At 44.5% G+C, this 26,296-nt stretch overlaps 1 protein-coding gene across 4 annotated transcripts in view; it reads right to left on the reverse strand.

Moving 5' to 3' along the window:
- ENOX1 (ecto-NOX disulfide-thiol exchanger 1) overlaps positions 1 to 26,296 on the reverse strand; it is a 562,092-nt gene that overhangs the window by 126,305 nt on the left and 409,491 nt on the right. For all 4 annotated transcript variants that reach the window (XM_057707750.1, XM_057707751.1, XM_057707752.1 and 1 more), the window contains 2 exons: positions 23,807 to 24,040; positions 11,981 to 12,193 (listed from right to left, as the gene is read on the reverse strand). In XM_057707750.1, coding sequence (XP_057563733.1) covers positions 11,981 to 12,193; positions 23,807 to 24,040 — 447 coding nt within the window. The remainder of the gene's footprint in view (positions 1 to 11,980; positions 12,194 to 23,806; positions 24,041 to 26,296) is intronic.

Genomic DNA, 26,296 nt, shown 5'->3' on the forward strand with positions numbered 1-26,296 from the left:
GAGGGAGGAGCAGTTACTGCTGAACACGACAGGGCAAGCTGCTAGAGTGATGTCTGAGCCCTCACTCGGGTTCTGGGTCCTAAGCTCAGGAGTCAGTCAGTCTGGCGGGAAGCCCAGAAAATAGAATTAACTTGGTCAAACCCATACATTAAGGAGGCATGGGCTGGAATTTCAAGTCAAGGAGGAAAAAGGGCGTTCTGGGGTTTTTGTCTTGAGATGAGTGAAAAGAGCCATGCTGTGGAACCCTGTGACTCCATTACAGCCCTGTTAAACCTGAGGCCGAAACACCGCTGGCAGGCACCGTGGTTGGTTCTGAACTTCCTGGCTGGATGAAGCCAGAAATCTGGTTCTTTTGGGGAATGGGGTGCGGATAGAAAGAAAAACATGCTGATCAAATAATAATAATAAAAAGAAACAGGGTGCTTTTGGCAAAGTTGAAGCAAGCAGAAAACGGTGACATTATTAAAATAAATGTAAGATATTAGGCAGACGATGACTTTTTAAGATACTAGGCAGACAATGCCTTTTTAAGCTTTGTATTGTATAAATCCCCATACACTTCAGGGAACTGTAGATACCCTTATTAACGCATCTATTCAAATATTCTGGAAGGTAACGGAACAAAAATCCAGGAGGCTATTATAATTTTAATGGCTCCTTACAAAACATATAGCATTTATTAGGCTTTTAAAAATCTAATAAATCACCCTGCCTAGGTTATTCCTACTGACTAAATAAAAGTAATATATGTATGTAAGAAAAAGTGAATAAAATGATAAGTAGAAGTCTATTTTCCCATCCTGACTACCTCCCAACCAGTGTTTCTCTTTAAAGGTAACCACTGTTAACAGTGCATATCCATCCAAAGAAAAAGTTATGTATACCGTACACTACGTGTAACCTATTTTTACTTACATAAAGTGCTAATGTTATTGATATATACACTGCACTGTATCTTGCTCTTTTTTACTTAGTGTATCTTAGAAATCTAGTCTTACGTGTATTATCAATAAGGCTGCCGGGAACATCCTTAGACATATCTTCTGACACATTCTTATCTAAATATCTATATAAGAAATTCTTAGCAGGAAGAAATAGATAAAAGAGTAGTTGAATTTTTTATTTTTGAGAGCTATTGCCAAGTTGCACTCCAATTTTATGCCCACAAAGTGTTTTTCAGATTGTTTTCCCATGCCCTGTCAACAGGTGGTAATCAAATGTCTAACTTTTGCCATTCCTAATCGAGAAAAGGCCTGAATTACATGATGACCAATTTTCTGAACCAGCAATCTACATTTGCAGTTCCCATTCTGAATCACAGAAAGAAGTCCACAGACTCATCAGAACAGCCCTCTTATCAGTAACTGGCTTGTCATGAAGAGCGATCATCCAACAGGAAGGGAAGAGACGTGGTTTTCCAGTATCTCTTCTCCTTTGTGACCCTCGAAATGGTGACCCTGCTTTCCTCCAGGTCACTATCAACTCCATGAGTGGTGCTGGAAAAATCAGGTAACAGTAGTCAGCTATTTCTAATTACTTAGACTTACTGGGCCAGGCACTATGCTTGATGATTTAAAACGGTTTTCAAAATGTGGATCATGGACCAACCACCACCTTGGGCATCACTTGGGAACTTATTAAAATGCAAGAAGCCCCTAGACTTACTGAATAGAAACTCTAGGGGTGGGGTCCAGCAGATTCTTTTTCTAAAAACATTTTCCCCAGTTTTATTGAGATATAATTGACATACGCCACTGTGTAAATTTAAAGTATACAATGTAACAATTTGCTATATGTATATATTGTTAAATGATTACAAGGTTAGTTAACATCTATCACTTCACATGCTTACAATTTTTTTTTCCTGTGATGAAAATTTTAAAAATTTACTGTCTTAGCAACTTTCAAATAGACAATACAGTATTGCTAACTACAGCCGTCGTGCTATACATTTCATCCCCAGGAATTATTTATTTTGTAATTAGAAGTCTGTGCCTTTTGACCACTTTCACCCCTTTCCTGCACCCCCACTCTCTGCCTCTGGCAACCACCAATCCAGCAGACTCTGTTTTTCCCAGGCCTCCAGGTCATTCCAACACAAAATGAAGTCTGAGTCTGAGAACCTCTGATTTAAAACATTATCTCATTTAAATTTCCCAACAATCCTCTGAGGCAGGTGCTATTATTATGCCCATTTCACTGAGAATCTGAGATTCACAGAGAGGTATCATTACCAGTCATCTACTTAGCAAGTGGTGAAGTTAGGAATGGAAATAGCATATGTGTAACTTCAAATCACACATTTATACCCACTTGTATGTGGATTTGTACTACGGGCCAAAGTCTTATGAACACTGGGGAATATAACGTGCTAGACCTTGTACGGATACTAGGCACTGAGGACAAAGAGATCCAGAGATGCTGTGGTCCTCGCAGCCCCCGTGAATCCCAGTATGAGAACTGCCTGAAGGGAGGCTGCAGAGAGCGCCAAGGGAGGCAGGAAAGGCTTTAACAACTGCTGGCCCAAAACTTTAAGGTGAGCAGAATTTTCTATTGCAAAGGAGCCAAATACTTGCAGCTGTGACGGGGCAAGAAGCTGCAATGAACCGTCTCCAAAAGTGTACTGAAAGACAGCGAGGAAGAATCCTAGGGTCTGACTGCTCACCCGTCTACAGACTGCAACTGACTCCTCTCGCCCTCAGTGCCCTCCGCACACGCTTTAATCTAAAATCCATTCTGTCCTACTTTTGCTCATCGCTGTTGTTGAATAAAAGCTTCAGCAGGGGAATCTTGAGGTGGGGCCCAGGGGGAGCTTTTAGGGGTCTAGGAGTCGCACAGAGTTGGGGTGCACGTGGGTGCACAGCGAGGGGCAGGCAGCCTGTGTTGCCGAGGCCGCGGCTCCACCACGGAGCAGCTGCGTGGCCTGTGAAACCTCCACCTGTTTGAATCCCAACATCAATAGGGGTGGACCAGTCAATCCTGAATATTCTTCCTACCTCTGCCATCCTGCTGCACAGGGGTCTGTGAACTTTGTGCGAAGGAACAGACACTACATATTTTTGGCTTTGCGGGTCACACAACTACCTGCTAGATCAGAGGTCTGCACACTTAAGCCGTTTGTCTCCTTAACTAAACATCCTCTCATGTTGTCTGTGGCTACTCTTGTCATGAGTCTCCCTGGACAGTGTTCTTTTGTTTGAGCATAAATGCTAATCTGTGCTTCTTTTTCAGTTGCACAAAGAGTCAAGAGCACATCATCTCTGCCTACAAGGAAATTTCCTGACACTTCACTTTTCCTTAGATCTAATTTGAAAGTATCCTGGTTTTAAAAGGTTTTTGTGAAAAAAAAAAAAAAATTTTTTTTTTACATGTGATTCATTCCAAGACTGTTTCTTCATAGGAGCCTCCTTCCCCTCCCCCTCACACTGGGCAGTGGCTTCCTTCCCAGTCCCGACAACTGAGCTCAGATCAAGGTAGCAAGGTTTTTATCTTTAGCTCCCAAGAGTGACATATTTCCTGAACTTCTGTTTCACTCAACATTTATACATTAATTCTTGAAACCTAGCCTTCCACAACTGCTTACTGTTCTAGAGTGTAAGATGTACCTTCTCTCTATTTTGCTATTGTTAATTTTTTTTTTAAATGTTAATATCATAATGTACTACTTGGCTCAGTCTTCACACACACACATATATATATGTATAGGTGATACCAGAAAAGGCTCAACTCTGTCTGGCAGGCTTCCAGCATCTTCTGCTATCAGCTTTGCTGTTCTGTGAAAGAGAAAATTCTGTGCACATCCTTGATGTGGAAGTTTTTATAAAGGACATTTTCTCTGGACATTTTTTCCCTGAGAGCAAAAAGGTTTTTTTTTTTAAAATGAAAATTATGTTTGCAGGACTTAAAACACTGGCAAATACAGACACCTGTATAATTTTGAGGAGAAACAGAAAAGCTGCCGTGTCGCTAAGGCAGTTACGGGGAATTTTTTCCCCCATGGATGCACGATAGTGCTGACGACCACAGCCATGGGAAAACATTTTAACACTTCATAAAATTCTTTTTCGACAGCAGGGACACGGGAGCCAAATTTCCCCTGGCGGAAATTAAAAAGCAAAGCATTTAACTGAGAAGTTCCTAAGAAGGAAATGATTTCAGAAAGAGCTTTTTAGGCAGGAGAAATGTGGACAAGGACGCCAATCTGTCTGAAAGGGAGGTCGAGGTTCACAAGGAGATCAGACACCCCTCACATTTCACACCAGCACTCGATGCTCTACCTGGCACTTAACGGGGACCCAATAAATACTGTGGATGAGTTTCATCATTCATTCAAACGCCTGAGGCTTTTATGATTTGAGTCAAGAAAACAGATGAGCACATGGCAGAGGAGATGCAAGATGCAGCCTTTTTGACATGAACTTAGGCCCATCTGCAGCACAGCAGGGGGCCACACACATTCTCAGGGGGCAGAAGTGGCTTAAAACTCACAGTGCTGCCTTGAGAGGCAACCTCCACAGCCAGGTAGAGTCGGGATGGGCACGGGGAGGGCCATCTGACCCTCTGTTCTATGATCAGTTCTGGAGCCACTGACATCCTGGCTGGGTCCTGGCAGGTGCTTGTTTGCAGACATTCAGAGATGTTCAAGGGTTGAAATTGTTGATACGATAAGGACAGATCAATTTGCAGAGTGGAAAGAGACCCTAGGGGATTGTCCGGTCAAACTCTTTCACTGTAGAGGTGAGCAAGCTAAGACCTAAGGAGCTTGAAGGCATTTCCTAAAGTCACCTGGCTAATGTATGGTCAAGCTGGGATCAAGACAGGATCTCTTGGTGCCTGGTCAAACGTCTCTCCACTGTTGGCTCTTTTTGAGATCTAAGATGAGGTGGATGCATTTCCTACCATAAATGTACAAAGCAAATCTGCCTGGTAGTTCTAACCTTCCCAATCTCCAGGTCAAAATAACATTAATAATAGTGCTGTAATAACACTTCTGCGAAATTCTCAACCAAAGTATATTCTATGTATTTTACTTTTAAGGATAATGGTATAGTAAAGTCAGCTGAGATCACGGTTTACCACCAAACCCAACATTTAACATGTGTTATGCAGTTATTAGGCTGCAGCCCAATTTCCAATCTTTATTTTCACCTATGATATCTGATCAACAACCAATATTTGTACTGAGGGGCTTACAAGAATCATGCCTGAAAGTGGTGCAGTGAGGTGGGAAAAGAAAACAGCAAATGGTCTCTGTCTCCATTTAGCCTAAAATCTTGCTACAGGGAAAAAACCAAACCCCCAAAACCCGATGCTTAGAAAATAATCAAATGCTCGAGCAGAGAGTATTAACAAGTGTCACAGAAGGCAGGAGAAGGGGAGGGGGTCATACATAAACAGTAAAGGTTCATGGAGGAGGTGTGATAGGTGCTTTAGTTCTGGCCTGGGGAGCAGGAGAAATACTTCAGACGAGGGGTAGGGAGGAAGTATGAGTAAGGAGGTGGGAAAGAGGGTCATGCTAGAGGTAAAGCGTTATTAATTTTCTGACCAGGTAGCGGCTTTTCTATTCAGGGTGATGCCAGCCCACTTCTTCACCTACACCTGTAAGCTACAACTTTACACGTCTCCTCCTCTGACCATTTTCATTTTTCATAAACACACATGCACACAAAGAAAGCGAACTGTCCAGGGAGCCAAGAGTCTTGGGTTCTAATCTGCCCGTAAACTGCTACATGGCCGAGACCTATCAGGTCTGCTCTCAGAACCTCAGTTTCCTTCCCTATGAAATGAGGGGGTTTGGGCCAATGAATGTCTGAGGTCCCCTCCAGCTCTGACATGCGACAATTTCAACTCGTCCATCCTGATCATTAATATTTTTGGCACATAATCTTAAATTAATATTGCTAAGCCCTCCCTATCACCGTCTGCTTCCCGTTTTGCCGCTTTGCTCCCTTCCCTCCCTCGTCTCTCACCAGGAAGCGTGCTAGGAAAGTACTGGAGTGGGACGATCGCGGAGTATTTAAATTTTCATCAGACGTGTGTGTGTTGTAACAAGGCATGCACAATTGATCATCTTGGCATGCATATTAATAATCGAGTGCCATGGAATATGCTTCCTCAACTTTATAAACAGCTCCTCTCTGAGCTTTGAAATGACAAGCTTTGCTCATAACTGAAAACCTGAATGTGGGCAGGCCTGTGGGGAGTTCCTCTGAGGTATAAATGTTTAAAAAGCAAAGAAGATCAAAACCTGGAAGTCTCTCCGTTGGGAAACTTGGGGGGAGTTTCTTCCCCATGGATAGGTTGAGAGATGACATACCGATGAGATACAGATGATGTGAGAATGAAATGACATAAGAATGAGATGATTGACCCGTATTTAACGTTTTTTCCCCTTTTATTATATCTAGTGAATGAGATCTATCCAGCTGGGCTGGAAAGGAAGGGAAAGCCCCAGGTGCCCCGCCAGGATAAAGGATGCCCTGGTCTAACATCTTTGAAAACTGCACCTCTGTGGTCAGAGGTGAAAAATGATTCAAAGTAGAAGTGGATGGATGCTGTACTCCCCAAACTCTTGGTTGGGTTTAGCTGCTGCCCTCTGACACCTTAAGCCAAGGCTCAGATGGAAGCAATGCCTATTTGATTATATTTCTATAGCCCATCCTGGGGTGAAGGCCAGAGATATGAAGAAGGTTAGAACCTAAGCAAATGCTGGCAGAACTGAACACCAACAAAGCGGGAAGGTGACTGCTGGCCTTTGATGTAGACCTTGAAATAAATCACCACCTTTATATTATTATATCTTGATTTTTTTCCATTTGAGCAAATGCTATTTGTTCAAGTATGAAAGCAAGGACAAATGTGACAGGCAAGACAAGGAGATATGTGCATTCAATCCAGCTTAATGGACTAACCTTCAACAGAATCTTCCTTCTCCCATTCAACCAGTTGGCTATTTCCAACAAAATCTATATAGGGACCCACACGTTTCCTGCGCTTGGAGCTTTGCAATGTACCTGAATTTTCCTGGAAGTTGTCCAGTGGGCCCTCCCTTCAGGACACCAGGCCAGCCCCACTTGCTGTAATAAACTAGTTCAACAATAGACCTGCTTCCAAACTACCTATGAACAACTCCCTGAAACTCGGCTTTCTAATGGAGAGGCCGCCATGGAACGCTGGGAGAATGGCAGGGACATTGAGGGGAGATTTTAGGTGGGAGGCAGCAACTGCCAAACCACCAGGAGATTTCCAGCCCCTTTGGAGGAAGAAAGCTGAGATGCCACTCCCGAATCTTCGTGCTTTACAATCCTAATCTAAAGCAGATGCTCAATTACAATCCTAATTCTACAGGAGAAAGCCAAATGTGATTCCTGCGGTGTTTGCCAGGAATATTAAAGCCGATAAATAGGGGTATTACTGGTTCTGCTTTTAGAAAATATGGCAAGTATGTTGATCGCTGTGGACTTCAGCAGCTATTATTTTAGAGGCAGCTCCACATACAGACACCAAACTCACCCTGAAGCCAGCTGGGGGAGCAGAAAATGTGGAGACAAACATAACTCCACCAGACATGAAATGAGATCTATTTCAAAATTCAAAGGATGAGGAAATGTACACACACCTACCAGGCTAGTCAGGTTACTGCTAATATTTTCACGATGAATTTCATGTTAGAATTTGGTTCCCCTTTGCATCTGGGGACTTGTCATCTTTGTAAAAGCACATAGAAACGAATGGGAGAGTCTGAGATTGCTCAGTGAGCTATGCAATGTTCCTGTTTCACCTCATAGGCTTAATTCCAGCTAAGGCTCACATTTAAAGTATTAAGTCATCCTGAAGGGCCCTGGCTATTGATCCTGGCTATTGAGGATTCACACGAAGGTCCCTCAGGCCGTCCGTGGCTGGGGCGTGTACCCCTTGGACAGCTCTGTCAAGTTCAGCTGGGGTTTTCACAATCCCTGTTGATATCTGCTGGCTGCTGAAATACTTTCCAGAATCAAATTACAGGGTTAAGGGGGAAATTCTCAAATACTAATAGGGAGATGGGGCAGGTGCAGGTCAGACAGAGACAACGGGGAAGATGTCAGCATGAACTGTTGTGTTTATTCTTCCACTCCAACTCTCCTAACATCCTCTAGCCTGCTACCAAGCGTCTGGTAAAATACAGCATTTTCCAACAGAAGCATAGCTGGTGAGCTCTTTCTCCAATTTGCTTGATTACACGTTCAAGACGAAACTCTGTTATCCACAGACAGCGCTAACACCAATGCCACACTGTTCTATGAGATTCCTGGAAACTTCTGAGCTCACTGTTTCAGCCTCACTTCCTGCCTTCCTTCCAATGTACTCATTCATTCACTCACTCATCCACCAAATACTTGTTGCATATTTCCACATTCCAGGCACTTGATACCTATTGATGACTAAGAGAGACATGTCCTTTCCTTTGTGATGCTTATTATGATAATCAAAATAAGAGAATTCATTAAATCATACCCATTTGGATAAGTGCCCTGAGGACCTGATGAGATGCAGGAATGGTGAGCCTGCTAGGAGAGGGTGGATCCGGAAGGCCCCTCTGAAAGGGTGGCCTTACAGCCAAGACCTAGAGGATGAGAAGGATGCAAGCACGCAGGGTGCAGGGAAGAGCACATCAGACAGAGGGAACAGATGTGCAAAGGCTCAGAGATGGGAGGTAGCTTTGATGGGCTTGGCAGGAGAAAGGCCAATGGAGATGATGCCTCGTGAGCTGAGGGAGAGCTGACCTTGAAGAGGCGAGCCCGGAGAGCTTGCGGCTCTGGAGGACAAATGTTATTTTAAGTGCGATGGGAATCTACTCAAGGGATTTAAGTGGGGAAGCTGTGTTCTGAATTGTGTCAAACAAAGTGTGAAAAACAGATTGGGCTGGAGTAAAGGTGGAAAGGGAGGAATTACGCGTGGCAGAAACTGCAAAATGTCTCTCTGTAGCCGTTCTCCCCTCCTTCCTTACTCAGAGAACTCCGGTTTTATTCTGGAGAGCAATGGGCCCAGTCAAAAAAATATATTCCCCATTTTCCTTGTAGCTTGGCATGGCCACAGGTAATAATTCTGTACAACAAGACATAAATAGAAGTCTGTTGGGGGTCTTTGGGCAAGGTTTGCTTTCCTGATCTAAAGGTGCAACTCCTTCCTTTTTCTTTCTTCCTCTCTTTTTTCTTATGTGATTCCAGCCTGTAAAAAAAGATGTGATGGCAGGAGCAACAGCAGCCCTCTTAGACAACTCTCTAAGAAGGCTAATATTGAGAGTATCACAGAAACCCCAGTCCTGACAGCCTTAAACCTAGAAACCAGTGCCAACAAATCTGGATTTCACTGTGTATAAAAAGGAAATGCTGCAATTGTTAAGACAGAGTTTGGTGGGGTTTTCTATTACTCACAGGTGGACACCATATTTAACTGACGTACCAGGCTCTTATCGTCATTCAGGTAGCTTCCACTTGAATGGTGGCATTGAAAAATGAATAAAAATGGGTCCATTTGAATGTTGAAACAATGGGATTTCCTGCTGGCTTAGATGTGGGCTTTGGTGGTGGGGAATGGTGGGTGTGAAAATTACTTACAGGATTTTGGTCTGAGAATTTATTAAAATGGGAAGGAAAAACCCAAAGAGGAAAAGGTTTGAAGATTAAAAGCAAAAATTATTTTATGGGTGAGGTGCCTAAGTGTTATCTACGACAGCGATAGCCATTCTTGTGGTTTCCACGAGATGGGAATCTTCCTCCAAATTTCCTGGCCCTGCACCGGCCCTTCATTCTCTTCTTTTTCAGGGAGCAAGTGAACCAGTCTGCCTGCACAGAGTACAGTGGGCCCTTGAACAGTGCAGGTTTGAGCTGCCCAGGTCCACTTATATAGAATACAATACTGCATCATCTGTGCTTGGTTGAATCTGTGGATAGGGAGCTGCGGACAGGGAGGGCTGACTGCAAAGTTATATGTGGATTTTTCATTCTGCAGAGGATCCAAGCCCCTAATCCCCATGCATTGTTCAAGGGTCACCTATACTCATTCCTGTCTGCTTCTTCACATGTGACGTGGTACATATGGATACAGGCTCCACAGGAAGAAGCCTGTGGTCCTCACAGCTGCCTGTGGCCAGATGCTCAGCCCCCAGATCCAGCATCAGGAATCCCATCAATGCTGCAGATCTCAACCCCATTATCCAATTCAAGAGTAAAACGCTGATGTCTGTATCTGCACATGCTAGACTTCTTTGTCTGTCTCTCCGTGGTTTCACACCAAGGCCAGCTTCTACCTGTATAATGTTAGACACGCCCCCTTCTTTCAGCCACATGATTGGGGGCTTGTTTTTAACAGGTGCTTCTTTCAATAGGTATTGCCAGAAAAAAAATGAAATCCTTCCCATATTCTAACATGTGGCTGCCTTCCTAGCTTCCTTGTGAGAGTCAAAGATTGAGTCTTCCCTGCCTGGTGGGGCTGTAAACTGCATAGGAATGAGGATTTATTTAAAATTGATGCGGGTGAGCAGAAGGTAATCACTGATCAGGCAGTTGGCTTCTTTGCAGGACGTGTATTATTAGGATGGTGTGACCTTTCCCTCTCTCCATTCTCTCTGCTATTAATCCACCCTCCCCACCTCCCCAATCCATTCTCTGCTTCTCTCCTGTAAAAGGTGGTCCGGGTGTTAGTGTACTTGAACCTAGCCCTAGTAACCCCAACTTCAGAACTGCTGGGCATACACAGTCAGGTAGAAGGTCTTTGCTCACCACCGGAGAATCTAGGTAAGGTGGTCTGACAATGGTCTCTGTGAGATATAGCAGTTCTGTTTTTCCCTTTTTTTTCCCCCTACAAAGACAGGGGTCCTAGGTTGGTCTCTTACTGGATATTTGGTCACTTATCAGAGTTTATGTTTGGGAGTTTCCCATGTGACATTTTACGCTGTGGCAAAAACGGTCTTTTGACAACAGACTCATATAAAACACATTTACAGTTCAGATTCTGGTTTTTCATGCCCTTCTCACTTCCCATCTTAATGGATACATCATGGCTGGGGTTTACACTGATGGAAGAGGTGATGGGTGTTTTGGCACATTATGTCATTGGAAATAATACTTATTCTCAGAATGAGTATGTAAATTGCACGTGTCGCCGTCCCATGTGGGGTCCCGCACCTGGTGTGGGACGCAGCAAGGCACTGTTACAGTGCCATTCCGTGGCTTTTCCCAAGCAAGGGCACATCAGCAGCTGTGATACACGATGCCACTGTGACATTAACTACAGACACAGAGTGCCCATAAAAAAATATATGTCCTTTTTTTGAATAGAGCCCTGGGTAATTACCCTGACTATTGTTCTATGAGAAAGCCCTGTTTACACCCTTTCATCAATTTAGGATCTAGACGTGAAAAATCACTGGTATTAAGTGGTTAAGGCAATTTGCTTTCCAAATGAGAAAAGGAAAAAAAATAAAACTGCAGGAAAATCTCCACTCCTGAGTTGTCCGTGTTGAAAGTCAAGGCTCACCTCAAATAAAGGATCCTGAGGAGGAGTTTTTCTGACCTTCTTCCTAAACAGAGCCCAAGGACAACGTGCGACAACGTGTTTAGGGGTTGCTTCTATTGTCGGCACGGGGAGGATGAGCGGGTGTGTGTGCACAGCGCCTGGGTGAGGGTGACCGCCCTGCAGGGGTGCTGTGAACTGTGGTGCATCCAGCAGGCACGGAAGCATCTGTCTGCCCACCTTGGGGGTCGGGCTGGGTATTCTGCGGAAAAGCTACAGAAACGTTGCTCACCTTGAGAAGTAAGCTCTCAGGGCGGGGTCCGTGTTCCTCCAAGTTGCCACAGAACATGAAATCGGTTATGAGGTTTTGCCACTTGATATGGAGTAAGATGGGAAATCATGGGACTACTTACCCCCAAATGAAAAAAAAAATGAGTACACAAGGCAACATCACGACAAAAGAGGTGGCCCCCAAAATCTTACTTACATTGAGTGAGGATCCCGGTTAAGGCATTTTTGAAATTCTCCTTGGCCTCCTCCATCTCCTGCTCGTGGGTGGCTTTCTCGTTCATCAGCCGGCGGACGTGGCTGTTGGCTGACTGCACCATGGAATAGAACTGGTTTGCGGACCGCCGGTTCACTTCCCCTCGCTCAATCCAGGACAAGAGCACTGTGATGGCCTCTGAAAACTTGCTATCATCTGGAAATGGAAAACCACCACGTCCAAATCACGCCAAGGCAAGACTTTGGTTTCCACTTTGGTTCCTCTCCAAAGGCACAGCAGGGTCCATTCTAAGGACTATGTTTTCAGAACTTGACCCATGAGCTTGCCTGCAACTAACGGCTCCACCATCACTTAGCTTCTCTTCCCTCATCTAACTCCACGGCACTGCAGAGCCACCCAAGAAACAAAGGGTGGTTCACCCTCTCACCACCAGCTCAATGAGCTCACTTTAAAAGATCTGTTCTGGGCATCCTTTGAAGTACGGTACAGCCACATTCTTCTACCAAACCCAGATTTCTCTCTCTCAAGACTGGCTTGAAAAACTGTTATTCACCTATTCGGCCTCCAGTTCATTTCTTTATTCTTTCATCAGAAATAGCATACAGTGATACTAGTTTTCTGACTTAGAATCTGCTGACATTGTCAAGATGTGGATGACAGATTAAATTACTTTTAAAAGTGGTTGTGATGTAAGATATTGTTCCCAAGGTGGTAGCAGGAATAGGTCAATTCTTGCTCTACTGCAGTTCAAAACTAATTTCACTTTAGGTTTAAAATAACATATTTGATCAGGCTGAAAACTAGAATATTTCCTTGTCTTCAGCAAAAGAGGACCTGTTCCCGGGGTGGTCTGTGTTTGCCTTGGAAGGCTACTGGAAACCCATTTGAACTAGGTGTGAGGGGTGTGTGGGTGTAGGTGGGGTGGGGGACGTGAGGTTCCACCTGTAAATAAGTGATAAAGTTTATTTCAAAGAGAACAAATATACTCGCCCGTTTGCAAATAGTTATTGGGACAGATCTGTGTTGTACAGCTTGGAGGTGGAGAAAAAGCAAGTTTGAAGGTGATTAAGCTAACTGGGAGTGGAAGTTCTATGTCAGTTATTACAACTTTCATTGATTCTACTGCTGAAGGCTTATTGCATATTTTCCAGACAAACTTGAGGAAAAAGCCTTTCATGAGTATTTTTTTACCCCTGAAAAAATATGATTTAAGAAAAATATCCTAGAAACTAAAACATTGTAAATTAACTATACTTCAATAAAAATTTTTTTAAAAATAAAAAACCAAAAATATCCTACATTTTCCAAGTAAACTGAGTAGAGTCTGAGTTCTAAAAATAAGGAGCAAAAGCAGGGGGAATGGGGTGGAATGAATTCGGAGACTAGGATTGCCACATATACATTACTAATAGCAAAAGAAATATCAAATTGTACACTTTAAATATATAGAGTTCATTGTATGTCAATTATATCTCAATAAAAGTTCTTAAAAACACAAGAGCAAAATTAGACTAAAAGATTCAGATGCTTACTCTTTTATCTGACAAATACTGAATGACTACCACGCTCTCTCCATTAGAGGAACATGAGAGACATCCTTATGCACTGTGTGTATGTATATATTCTCTTTATTCTATTGTTTATATATTATTATATATTGTTTACATATGTATGTGTGTATATATAATACACATACTATATATTATACATGTACACATACATCCACACTCACACATACATGTATATGTACGTACTCCAGACGACCGGATAGAGGGGGATTCGTATTTAGTAAAGGAATTTTATTTTATTTTATTTTACTCACCAGCTGTTTTATAATCAACCACCGTTGGGAGTATTTTACACACCATACAGGGCCTGCGTGTGTGGAACGCTTGGTGCATTCTGCAGAGTGCTGCGGAAACACCATCACGACCTTTTCTCCCAGGCGCCCCCTCCCAGGTGAGGGCACACCTTCCCTGACGGGGCTGCTGCTTGCCCAGGAGGTAGGAGCACTAAGTGAAGGCGGCATCGCCTGACCCAGCGCCCGTGGGGCGGGCTCTGCCTTCTCCAGGGTGGAAATCCCGCTGTTGATGCGCCGCCATGCCGGGCCCTCTCCTGCCCGGGCAGTGCCAGTCTGGGCTTGGGGATGAAAGCTGCATTCTTGTGCAGACCTGCCCCCTCTGCCCTCACGCTTCGATCCGAGGAGATAAGGGGCCTGGGGAAGGCCCACAGGGCAGCCTGCACGGACTCAAGTTTCCTTGCCGATTTCAGCCCGGCGGCGAGCGCGCGCGCACTTGCTCGGTGTCACAGCTGGCTTGCGCCGTTTTGTTAACTCTGGAATTTCAGTCTGAGTTCAACCCTCAGTGAACTCCAGCTGCACGGGGTTCTCATCTCATTTCATGGACCGGAGCGGCTTGTATAAGATAGAATCCATCACACAACTTAACACTGCGTTCAGCCTGTGGAGAGGCCCATACTTTACCATTATGCTTGTGGGAGCCCCATGGCGACCCTTACAGTCAGAATAAATTCCGCCACCCTCCCACTCTCTGCCTCTCTCCCTGCAGATATATGTTAGGAGAATGGGCCTCCGAAAAGACAGCAGAAATCAACCTAACGCTCATAAGAAACCTTTTTGTTTTCCTCTTAAAAAATACCAACAACAGAAAAGAGAACTCTGACTTCATGGACCATCTTTCCCCTTTGCTGTTACTTTCATCTCTATATAACGCAAAGAAAAATCCTGGACGTTTTTGTTATGGGGCTCCCAAGGAGAGAGAGAGAGGGAGGGAGCAATGGGTTCCCATCTTTCTTTCACCCGCGTACGGGCACAGTGTTTTCTTCTCTTGCTTGTGATTACACAGTTCATAAATACCCTAATTTACTGTCAGGAAGAATACACTTGAATTTTAAAAATGGATGTCTGCTTAAATGATTTAAAAGCCAAATTTTACTGTTCTTCACTCCTAGACCTAAAGCATAAGTTCACCAGCAGATTAGAGTTAATTGACAGTTTTCAGAAAGAGACAGCCATGTTAGGATTAAGCAATTGAAAATACACAACTGAAAAAGTAAGTAGGCAAGAGACGTTCTAATATTGTAACAAGTAGTAGTAGGCGGAATTCCATTTTCTCAATATATATGAATAAAATAAAACAAAAACAAATACCCATTATATGTACATATATTATATATACATATATATGGCTTAGTATATAGTTTTGAAAACTCCTGATGTCATCCTCATTTCTGAACCTTCTGAGGCAGGCTAATGGATGACTGATAAACTGACACTCAAATTAACTGAAAATATTAGTTAACATGCGATTGGTTAAGTCTAGTCGATATGCGTTGCCATGTTAAGACAAGACTTTATCTTAATTCAAACTAAGTCAGCAGCTCCCTCGGAATGGCTACAGGAGGGTGTTGGAAGTGGTCGTTTTCAATATCCAAATGAAAATTCAATTCTGTATTCGGGGAAAGATCACTGAGAAAAAAGAAAACAATATAAACCAATTTAAACAGGATTTAGACTGCAGCACTATTAAAGCTATTCACGTGGAAAGAAACTAACACTGCTCATAAAAATCATATCAAAGACGCACTTATAAACATTCCAAAGACTTTCTGTGAACATGCTTGGGTTTACCTCTGAACATGGGTGCCCTTTAGAAACTAGAGTGCGCAGACGTGTCTTCTCCACACTAAGAACTGGGAAAACTGGCATATTAGGGAGTGACTACGGAACGTTTGCTCATTAAAAACTGCCCAGTGTTTTCCAATCAGGGTCCTCACAATGTCACACCTGGGTCACTGCAGTTGTTTGCTCCATGGCCTCCCTTGATTTGCATTTTCCCCTTCAATCCATTTGTCATTCCTTTCTCATCTCCTCTTTGTTAAGCACCGTGGCCTTGCCTCCCTACCTTTGCATGTGGTGTGTGCTCAACCCTAGGGGCCCCGGAGCTCCTGGTCCACGCAGCTAACTGTCATGCTTCCCTCTTGCACTGTTGGTGGGAATGTAAACTGATACAGCCACTATGGAGAACCGTTTACAGAAACACTAAAAATAGAGCTACCATATGACCCAGCAATCCCACTATTGGGCACATACCCAGAGAAAACCATAATTCAGAAAGACACATGCACCCCAATGTTCACTGCAGCACTATTTACAACAGCCAGGTCATGGAAGCAACCTAAATGTCCATCAACAGATGAATGGATAAAGAAGATGTGGTACATATGTACAATGGAATATTAGCCGTAAAAAGGAACGAAATTGGGACATTTGTAGAGACGTGGATGGACCCAGAGACTGTCATACAGGGTGAAGTAAGTCAGAAAGAGTAAAACAAATATTGTATATTAATGCATATATGCGGAATACAGAAAAATGGTACAGATCAAGCAGTTTGCAAGGCAGAAACAGAGACACAGATGTAGAGAACAAACACATGGACACCAGGAGGGGAAGGGCGGGCGGAGGGGGGCTGGGGGAGGATGAATTGGGAGATTGGGATCGTCACATACGCATTACTAATAAAAAAAATATCAAATTGTACACTTTAAATATATGCAGTTTACTGTATGTTAAAAAATATAAAATAAATAAGTTACAAGGATATAATGCACCAAAAAAAAAAAAAATTCATTGTAAGTGCCTTTCTTGAAGGAAGCTTTTCTCTAACCCTAACACGAATTAGGTATCCCTTTGCTATGCTTCCACAATTCCCTACATATCCTGCTATTAAAACATTAGTCACTCCATACGGTAATTATTGGTTCATGTATCTGTCTCCAGTTCTGAGGGGCCGACGTGAGAAAAAGTTCCAAAACATATTTCAATCTTATGCCTCCTCTGAGTTTTTCCCTTTGTAATTTCTCTCAGGACACTCTATTTCTAATAGATTTGCAATGCGTCAGTCCTGCAAAGTTACCGCAAATCCAATGGTCAAACGCTGGGAAATACCACCTGATAATAAACACTCTAATTTCACGTTGAAGAGTATTTTCACATTGTCTACCAGAGATAAATGTTCTTATAGCACTTAAACTGGCTGCTCTTTTTATCCTTTAGGCCTCCGAGGTTATTACCATTAGCAGTGAAAGTTAAGAGAGATGCCAGATAATTACACAGAAGCAGAGCCTTCCACAGTTAGCTCACCAGCTTATCCAATCACTTAAAAATCTTTTTGAAAGTTTTTTTTTCTTTTTTTTTTTTAATTTTGGGGAGGTAATAATCTTTGTATTTAGCTTTGTGAGGACTGAATAATATAATGATCACACTTAGGTGTCACTACCTGAAACCACACGCGTCTCATTTCATTTGTGGTTATTTCAGAATGTGTCAACCTCCCTCCCTACCCTTTTCCATGTTTACTGAGCACGGACACACAGTACGCATCTTCAAAATTGCATATAGGATACACCTTTGCTATTCAAAGACCACAAGCGTGAGCCTCCCTTGGGGGCTTTTTGAAAATGCAGCCTCACCCTTACTCAGGCCTCCTGACTCAGAATCTGCCTGCTTGTCCAGGTGTTTCAATGTGCACACTGACATTGGAGAAGCACTAGAAGAAGTCACTCAGTAAAACTGGGAAACTGCTTAGAACTCATCTAAGTTAAAAGATAATGAAAGCCTGGACTTCCTAGGTGGCGCAGTGGTAAAGAATCCGTCTGCCAATGCAGAGGACACGGGTTCGAGCCCTGCCCTGGGAAGATTCCACATGCCATAGAGCAACTAAGCCCGTGCACCACAACTATTGAGCCTGTGCTCTAGAGCCCGTGAGCCACAACTATTGAGCCCATGTGCTGCAACTATTGAAGCTCACGCGCCTAGGGCCCATGCTCCACAATGAGAGAAGCCACTACAATGAGGAGCCCGTGCACCACAACGAAGAGTAGCCCCTGCCAACGAAGAGTAGCCCCTGCTTGCAGCAACTAGAGAAAGCCCGTGTGCAGCAATGAAGACCCAACACAGTCAATAAATAAATAAAATAAATAAATTAAAAAAAAAAAGATAATGAAAGCCTGAAATGCAAAGCAGCACCTGAAAGAGTGGAGAATATTGAAAGGCTTTGATGCGATTCTCACAAGCACTGTGCATCCCTGTCCCCAGACCGCTACCCTCCGTTAAGGAACAGCTGCTTAAACATCAGTCATCCTCATCCCAGAAAAAAAGGTGAAAAAAAAGTCAAAGTCTTGGAAATGGGCACAGAAGTGACTGCAGATCCTTTCGCTGGAATGCTGGGCTAGAGGACCCTCTCCATCTTCCCTCTGGGATTATGTGATTTTATAGGGGTGTGAGTCTTTGACTAAACTATTTTACAACCCTTTAGGGATAGAACATAAATTGTAGAAAACTGATAACAGTGAAAATAATTCCTCTCCATAACAATGTAGATGAATTTCTGTCCAGAAGAAAATTTAAGTCTTTACAAAGCACATTCTCTTTTGAACCGGTTTTAACATCTTACTCATTCTCTCATGAATTAATGAGTTGAATAAAATCACTGGCACATACTTGTATCTTCGTAAGAAAGTATGATTCCGCTGTCAGAGTACCCTTAGCAACCACCGAATTGCAAGCTCCTCAAAGGCAGGGCGCATGCCATGGTCATATCTGAAACCCCAGGGCCCAGGACCCGGCAGGCAGGCACTTGGTGAACTTCCATCAAACTGATGTGCAGATGATGAAGGGAAAAAGGAATCAGATTGGTAAGTAGTTTCTTCTCCCCCTTTGTGTGCAGAGGGAGATCTGGCCCTGAATTTCAAAACAATACTTGGGACAAGATCCAGGCCACGAGCCCCGAATATGGAAACTGAGGTAGGCTGGAGCAGCCTGATTTCTGGTGGGTCTAGAAAGGAAAGACAGGAAGGCAGATCACCTGTTTGAACAGAATGTCTCGAGAATGAGGAAAAAAGGAAGACATTCTACAATATTTTTCTTTCCAAAGAAATGGGGATGGACATACACACACACACACACACACACACACAAAATGAGTGATGTATCTATACAGTTGTCCCTGATTTCTGCCTTCTATGATAGGTGGAAATAACTTACAGCGTACAGTCACATATTGACATATTCCCTGCAGAATGGAAATTCCGGGATTGCTATTACAACATTCCCAGAATTTCACTATGTATCCCTAAAACTTAGACATCCCTAAACAAATCTCCATTCTCTGGCTGCTCAATTAACCACCCAAAGGGGTGGTACCTTACCTATCCTTCGACTCACAGATAGCATGAAAGGCTACACAAATGGTTAATACTTCCCCCTCCACCCTCGACATACCTACGAGCTCACTCACAGACACAGGCACACAATCTCTCCAACAATTTAATACCTGTGAAAGTGAGAAAATTCAGCGGGGACAACATGAACATGCACTGATTATTCCTGCTTTTGGATCAGGCAAAATGTTTCCAGATGAAATGGCCTGCCTTGCCTCTGTGAAGGTCAGTAACGCCCAAGGAAGTGGTTCTCAGACAGGCTCCTGGGCTTCGTATTTCCTTTGCCCTGAGAAGGAAGCCTGGCTTTTAGCTAATGGAACTTCCACTTGGCTCACAGAATTATTGATTTTTTACTTTCTTAGAACCATAAATATTGACAACCATCTCAGCAAGATGCTGGCAACCCCTTCTACGCTCGTTCGCCCTGGCAGGCTGACTCGGGGCCATTCTGTATGCACATCAGAGACGAGTCCTTGGAAATTACGAATGCTGGTCCCAGGAAGACTGTATCCTGGATGATACATCAGGGAATCCCAAGGACACTGCTCACAAAGCTTTGTCAAAACTTCACCTGATACAGACAGAAACCTTTCCTCCCATCACATAACGACAGATAACGTGAAGCTTTCCAAAGGGGGAAAAAGTACACAAAAACTTCTAAATGCTCTTGCCAGGAGGAATCCCCAGTGAGTCCGGAGATCATCTTTCCCCACTGTCTAATGAATCTCTTCCTTCCACAGTCCAAACATGGGGTTCCTCCAGGGGTGGATGGTCTGTGTTAGACACACAGAAATTCATTATCTCATCGGCCTGGTGCTACTGTTTCCAATAAAGTGTAATTATGGTGGTACTGAGCTCCTCACTTTCTCAAAGCCAGTGCTATAAACTTTGGATCTGTGAGCAGTTACTTCCCAGTCAGTCTTCATTAAGTTGAATTGTCTCAGAACAATGTCTATTTAATCAGCAGGGTGCCCGCTAATTTTCTTTTTTAGATTTTGTATTAACCATAACAGACGCTGGGTGCTCAGTGCCTTAGACACTACACCGTTACAACTCAGTGTTTCCTCTGACTTCGGAAGGCCGGGGTGGGGGGCCCTGGGCCAGGGCTACCTGGTCCCAGAAGGTGGCCCCTTTCTCATCCCATAACAGTGGGAACTGCTTTGTAATTACTTCTATCATTCAAGAAACCGAAACTAAACCTACGCTCTGTGAGGCAGGGGCTTTGTGTGCTGTTTCCCTGGCATCACAGGGTCAGGGACAGGGCAAAGATCTCAGCGAATACTCGCGGAGTGAATGGAATGATGGCTGAGGTCACATCACACTTCCCTACGCTTCCCATCACGCCTGGTACCACGGCTGGCCAGCAATGCAGCACACTCATAGCTCCCAACAGCTAAGGAAGAGGAACAGGAATTAACTTACTGAACATCTACTACATGCATAGTTTTAACACTGGGCAGACTATGTAGAGCCTTGTGGGTCACGATAACGACTTGGCTAGTACAGATTTTGCTGGATAAAGCTGATTTTCCATAAGAAAATTGTAAGGATAAACAAGTATGATGTAAAATGGGGGAAAAAATGTGTGTAATAAACCTGAGATAGCAAGATTTCTCAGGGGAGGAAAAAAAAATCAAATCCAATTAGGTGTTTTCAGATTGCATTTCCATTTCCTTTCTGATCCAGGCTTTTTTACCTGAGGTCTTGACGGCGTTTTATATCCCCACATCAAGGAAATCATCTTCAGGGAAATCGTTTCCTTGGCTCCTCCTGCCTGGCTTTGCAGCGTTATAAGGAGCATGGAGTGGGTTTCCTCTCGGAGGCAGACAATTTCGTAAGCAATTAAATGCTGTTTATATCCCGAACTCTGTGCTTGGGTTGAAATTGTCAAGCTTGGTATTACCTGACTGTTGCCTAAGATGTCGCCCCAGCTAGTTCATTCTACTGTAACTGCCATCTATTAAAATTTCCAATCTGTTCTCTCCTCAAGGGATCACACAGTACTTGGCAAAGGTGCAGCTTCTAAATTCTGCAAATTACACTCAACTATATAAACATATAGTTTTGAAATGGCAAGGTTTGCAAATGACTTTACCAAATTGACATCCCGATCTGCTATCCTCTGACAGAAAAGGCAATGCTGTGGACTTCTTGCACACACAGACACTTCCATGCCGGTTTCTTAAAAAGAACATAAGGGAGATGCCAAACTTTCCTGAAACTCCTCCACCGGGTCACAGCGCCAAGGTGCTAGTTTTTCACTTCCAAGTGTCGACACGATCGAACACAGTTTACCCCGTGTGGCTAATTAGCTGATACTACAACGAGGTACTGGATGTTAAAGAAAAAAATTATTTGCTCCAAAATCAACATTCCTGCTTGAGAATGTTGTTCTGTCTCATTCTGCCCACTCCTTATGGATTCTAGTCTGAATGGAAAAGTGAGACAATGTCTGCATTTGCATTTTATATGCCTTTTATTAAAGGGACAGCCACAGCCTATGCTGATAAGACACGCCTTCTTGGAGCAGCAGAGCAGGAACCAAGGGCATCAGTAAAAGGTGCTCCGTGACTACGTCAACTAAAGAAGGTTCTACAAGGATTAGGTCATCAGCCACTGCAGTCGCTGACCATCAACACACCCTGAAAGGAATTCATGGCAGAGACCAGGAATGTGGCGCTCTGTGCTCTGGAAAAACTGGCAGAACAGGCTTCCACACAGGTATATATTTTCAGGAGGAAATTTTATGAAGCCAAACTCCTACATCTCCCCATAGTTAGAAAATTACTAAAACCATTAACTAAGATACCTGTTCCTCGTGACCAGCAACCACCTTCTGCTGAGATGGGTGCTTGACTGCAGGTACCCCCTTTCACCAAGATCACATATACTGACTTCCACCCCTACCTCTTCAGAAAACCTCCCCAGAGCCCTCTAAGGGGCTGTCTCCTGAGCTATAGCCCTCAGTAAGACACCAAACGAACTCAACTCACATCTCTTACAATGTGCGTTGTTGGTTTTTTGTTTTGTGTTTTTTTTTTTAAGTCAGTAGTTTCAGTGGCAGTGCCATCTGATTACGGGTTCCCAAGGCTGGAGCAGGAGAGGAAGGCTAGAAACAGAAGTTCTTTTTTTTTTTTTTTTAATGCTTTTTTAAAGAAATAAAATGTCAACCTCCTATTTTCCTAAAACAGGTTTTGGACAGCTTTTCATGTTTCCTTTAGTGAAAATATCCAATCCACTTTAAACACTGCCAGCTATGTTCTAAAACACTCTAAGGATCAATCACATCTCTCCTCTCCTAAGAACCTTTAATGACTTCTCCACTGTTTATGGAATAAAACCCTAATCCAGCGGCAGCCCTTGGGGCTTCACCACCTGGCCTCAGACGGCTTTCCCATCTTCACCTTTGCTCTTGTAAACTTCCAAGTGACTCTCACGCTCCCCAGAGTAGGCGGCTTGCCTTTCTCCTCCTGTGCCCAGCTCCTCTCCGCTTCCCTGTGTCTTTGCTCCTTGAGCTCCGGCTTCTGACAAGAATGTCTTTAGGCCCTTTCTTCTCCTGGGGAAGAGGGTCTTGTTTATCCTGCAAGGTTCAAGTTCTGCCTCTTCTGTGAAGACTGTCTTGGCACTTTCATCCACACCACTCACACTCGTCTGAATTCCCAAAGCATGTTGCTCCTATGTTGCTTGACAATCAAGCGTTGGCTTTGTGTTACAGTTCATCACTTACTTGTAGACACCTGCGTGTGGCCAGCGACCACGACCTATGTTTTCTCATCAAAACCTGACACGCCCAATAGGCGGAGGAGGGTCTGACCATCACCTGCGTGTAAAGTGCACCCATGTTGCTGAGGTCAAACAACTTTGATCAATAATGGAACAGAACTCACATGTCATCCTAACTTCAAAATCTGGCCTCTCCCCAATCATCTTTCGTTCCCTGTGGCAGGTACTAAGGCTTCCATCTGTCTGTCTTTATCTCCCATGGCCTCAAACTCCGGGAGAGGAGCACAGAAAACATTTAAAGAAATGAAACATGCTTACGTCTAGTCCTAATTCTCCCACAGATGTTAGGAGGGTCCCTTCCACTCCATCTCTAAAGATAGGGACCCTATTCTACATTTCTCTTTTGTCCTGCACGGGCCCCAGCACGGTTTCTGATGGGCCTTTGGGCAGACTTTGTTAAGAGCCCAGCGGAGGTGCAAACTGCAGACCTGGGGGAGCCCTGGGACCTGCCAGCCCACAGGAGGAGACACTGGTTCGCTCCGCGGGGGTGGGAAGATGGCAGCTTGCTTCGGGGTTAGGGCGGAGGGCTCTTCCACCCCCCTTCGCAGGAGTTTTGTTGAATGATGTACACACACGTTCCGGGAGAACGTAGGGGAGAGCGCTCAGTGAGGACAGGGCTCTGTACAGGCAGCCTGCGGAAGCCCAGGGGACTGCGGTCGCATGCAATCAGCATGCGAAGGGAGAGAGACACCCGGGGCCTCGGGGCCTGTGACCACCGTGTTTCCCTGGTGGTGGGCGATGGCTGGCGGGAAGGTAGAGGAAGCGAACGCACGCGGCGCCTACCTTTCAGCTTCTCGGCCAGCAGCGCGGCCTCGTGTTCGGAGTAGTGCATGATGGGCGGCGGCGAGGGCGGCCGCAGCCGGTCCTCCTCCAGCTTGCGCCGGTGCCGTTCCTCGCGGGCGCGCATCCTCTGCTTGCACTCCCACTCGTAGAAGTCGTCCCGGGCCTGGGCGAAGTCCACATGCAGGCGGCCTGAATCCTTCTTGTCCGTGCTAGACCCTAAGCGCATCCGGTAACCTGAAACCAGTGGGAAGTCTGGTCACATCGCACTGTCACAACACTGTCATGCCTGACTGTCACAGTTGGGTCTCGGCTCTCAAGGCGCCAGGGGAGCTCTCACTGATTTCTTTTTCCCTTACAAAGGACGTCCTTCCCATAAGAGGTGGGAAGCTGTTATCCTTCTTCCCAGCAATTCAGAAGCCTGGCCAAGGTACGCCTATTACAGATTCGGGGATAAATGCACCGCTCAGAGGTGTCTCCAAGCCAGTTCCAAGAGGATGATCTCAAGAACCAGGGCACTTATCCTCACTCTTTCTTCCCTCTGGCTTCCAGGAAGCTCAAGAACCAATTGGGCATGTAGCTTTCTTCCCCCTCCACTTTTTATGGCCTCAATTCGATATTTTCCAATTTACTGTAACTGTGTTGCATAAGCTCTCTTACTTTCTTTTTAGAAAGAGGTGGAGAGTGAGTAAATAGAGGGTATAGCTATGATATTTAAAAAGATCTACAAAGTAAATTCCGTGACCCCTCTCACAAGCTATTGCTTCATTCCCCTAGAAAATGCTGCTGCTCTATTCTCTCTCTCTCTCTCTCTCTCTCTCTCTCTCTCTCTCTCTCGGCAGCTGCAAAAGCCACAATTACCCAGGCAATTTTGCAATGCTGTTTTATTTCCACTTATCCTCTGGGGCACGCAGGAGAATATTTTACCTTCAATCAAGAGGCCTCACCACGGCCTTCCTTACAGCCTTCCAGTACCTCATCTGGCATGCAGCGCTGCACAAATTGTCCAGGCAATCTTTGAAGGCCACAGGAGCCTGTGCGAGAGCCCAGAGCTAGACCAAAAAATGGGCCTCGAAGTCTTCAGGGAATTTGCTGTGAGCTACACAACTTATAAAGATTATAAGCAGAAACTTGATCTGAGAAATCAACACAAACAGAACTGAAACTAGACCAACTTCAAATGAAGCAGGCTTGGCTTTGAGGTTGCTCTTCAGTTTGGGGTATTCAAGATTTTTAAAAACATAAATTCAGGTCCCAGCAGGATCCCAGCTGTCAGGGGCTGCCAGAAGACAGAGCAAAATAAGCACTTTTGCTGTGCAGGGACTTTGCAAATGAGACACCACTGTGAAATGCTAGGCTGTGCTGCACTGATGCTCAAGATCTTGTGGTAGATTTCAGTGGATTATTTTAGCACTTGGGGTTGAAACTCAGCTGAAAATCCCAGCAGAGGCTGGCTTCTCCCCAGTAGGGTACTTCACACCTTTGAAAAATTACAAATGTGAAATAGATCTCACATCTGACTCCTGTTATGACCCTCTCACTCCCAGATTTAAATAGTATTAGCTAAAAATGGGAAGACATAACAATATCTATCAAAGATGCAAACATCTGATCACAGAAGAGCAGAATTAATGCTAAAGCAGAGTACATATCTTGCTTGTGGGCTGTGGAAACTTCGCAAATCAGCAGGCCATGGTGATATATATGTAACAGCTGAGCAGGCAGAATGGCCTAAGACTGGCCAGCTGTCCAAACTGGCCAAGCAACTCTCCCCTGCTCGTGTTGAGAACATCACTTTTCAGACATTTCTGGCTCCAAAAAGCACCCTCTCTCTTTCACCAAAACGCCATCATTAAGCCCTTAAAAGAGCCCGTGATGAGGCTGAGTCTAAAATTAGCTTGGCCTTCAAATGCGACTGTGGTCCTAAAATTAGACAGGCCATCCAGCTGGGCTCCAGCCTGCAGGAACTCTCGCGTAGGAGGGGCAGCCTACCTTCCTTCCTGCCCCTCCCAATCAGCCTTTCAGATCTCCCCAGGACCATGCTGCAACCTAGCCAGGGGAGCCCAGGCAGAGCTGGGAGACCCCTGTGCACCCTGTCAGGGAGGCCGGAGGTGAGGCCTTTGCTGTGGGTTCCTTCTGATGCCAAGGGGCGGTCAGGCAGGGGCCTGGGTCAGGGCTTGAAAATATACAGCATCAAGGCATACATGTGAAACGTTCATGTGCCTAAATTTGGAACTGTTCATCTTTGGCAATGTACTATGAGGTTTCTGACTGGCGCTAAACACTGTGTTATGTCGGTGTGGAAAAGCACCTTTGATTTACTCTAGCCCTTGCATTTCATCAGGGGGAGGTGAAGTCATAGTTGTATTGGTAGAGCTGTGATTAGAACCCAGACTCCCAAAGCAGGGCTCCTGAGAAACAAGAATCAGTTCCTCTTTATCATCATCAGGCTATCTGTGTTAGAAACAGCCACTTACTGAATGGTTCCCATGT

This window comes from Hippopotamus amphibius, chromosome 14 (assembly GCF_030028045.1).
Source record: "Hippopotamus amphibius kiboko isolate mHipAmp2 chromosome 14, mHipAmp2.hap2, whole genome shotgun sequence".
In the NCBI taxonomy this organism is placed as follows: Eukaryota; Metazoa; Chordata; class Mammalia; order Artiodactyla; family Hippopotamidae; genus Hippopotamus; species Hippopotamus amphibius.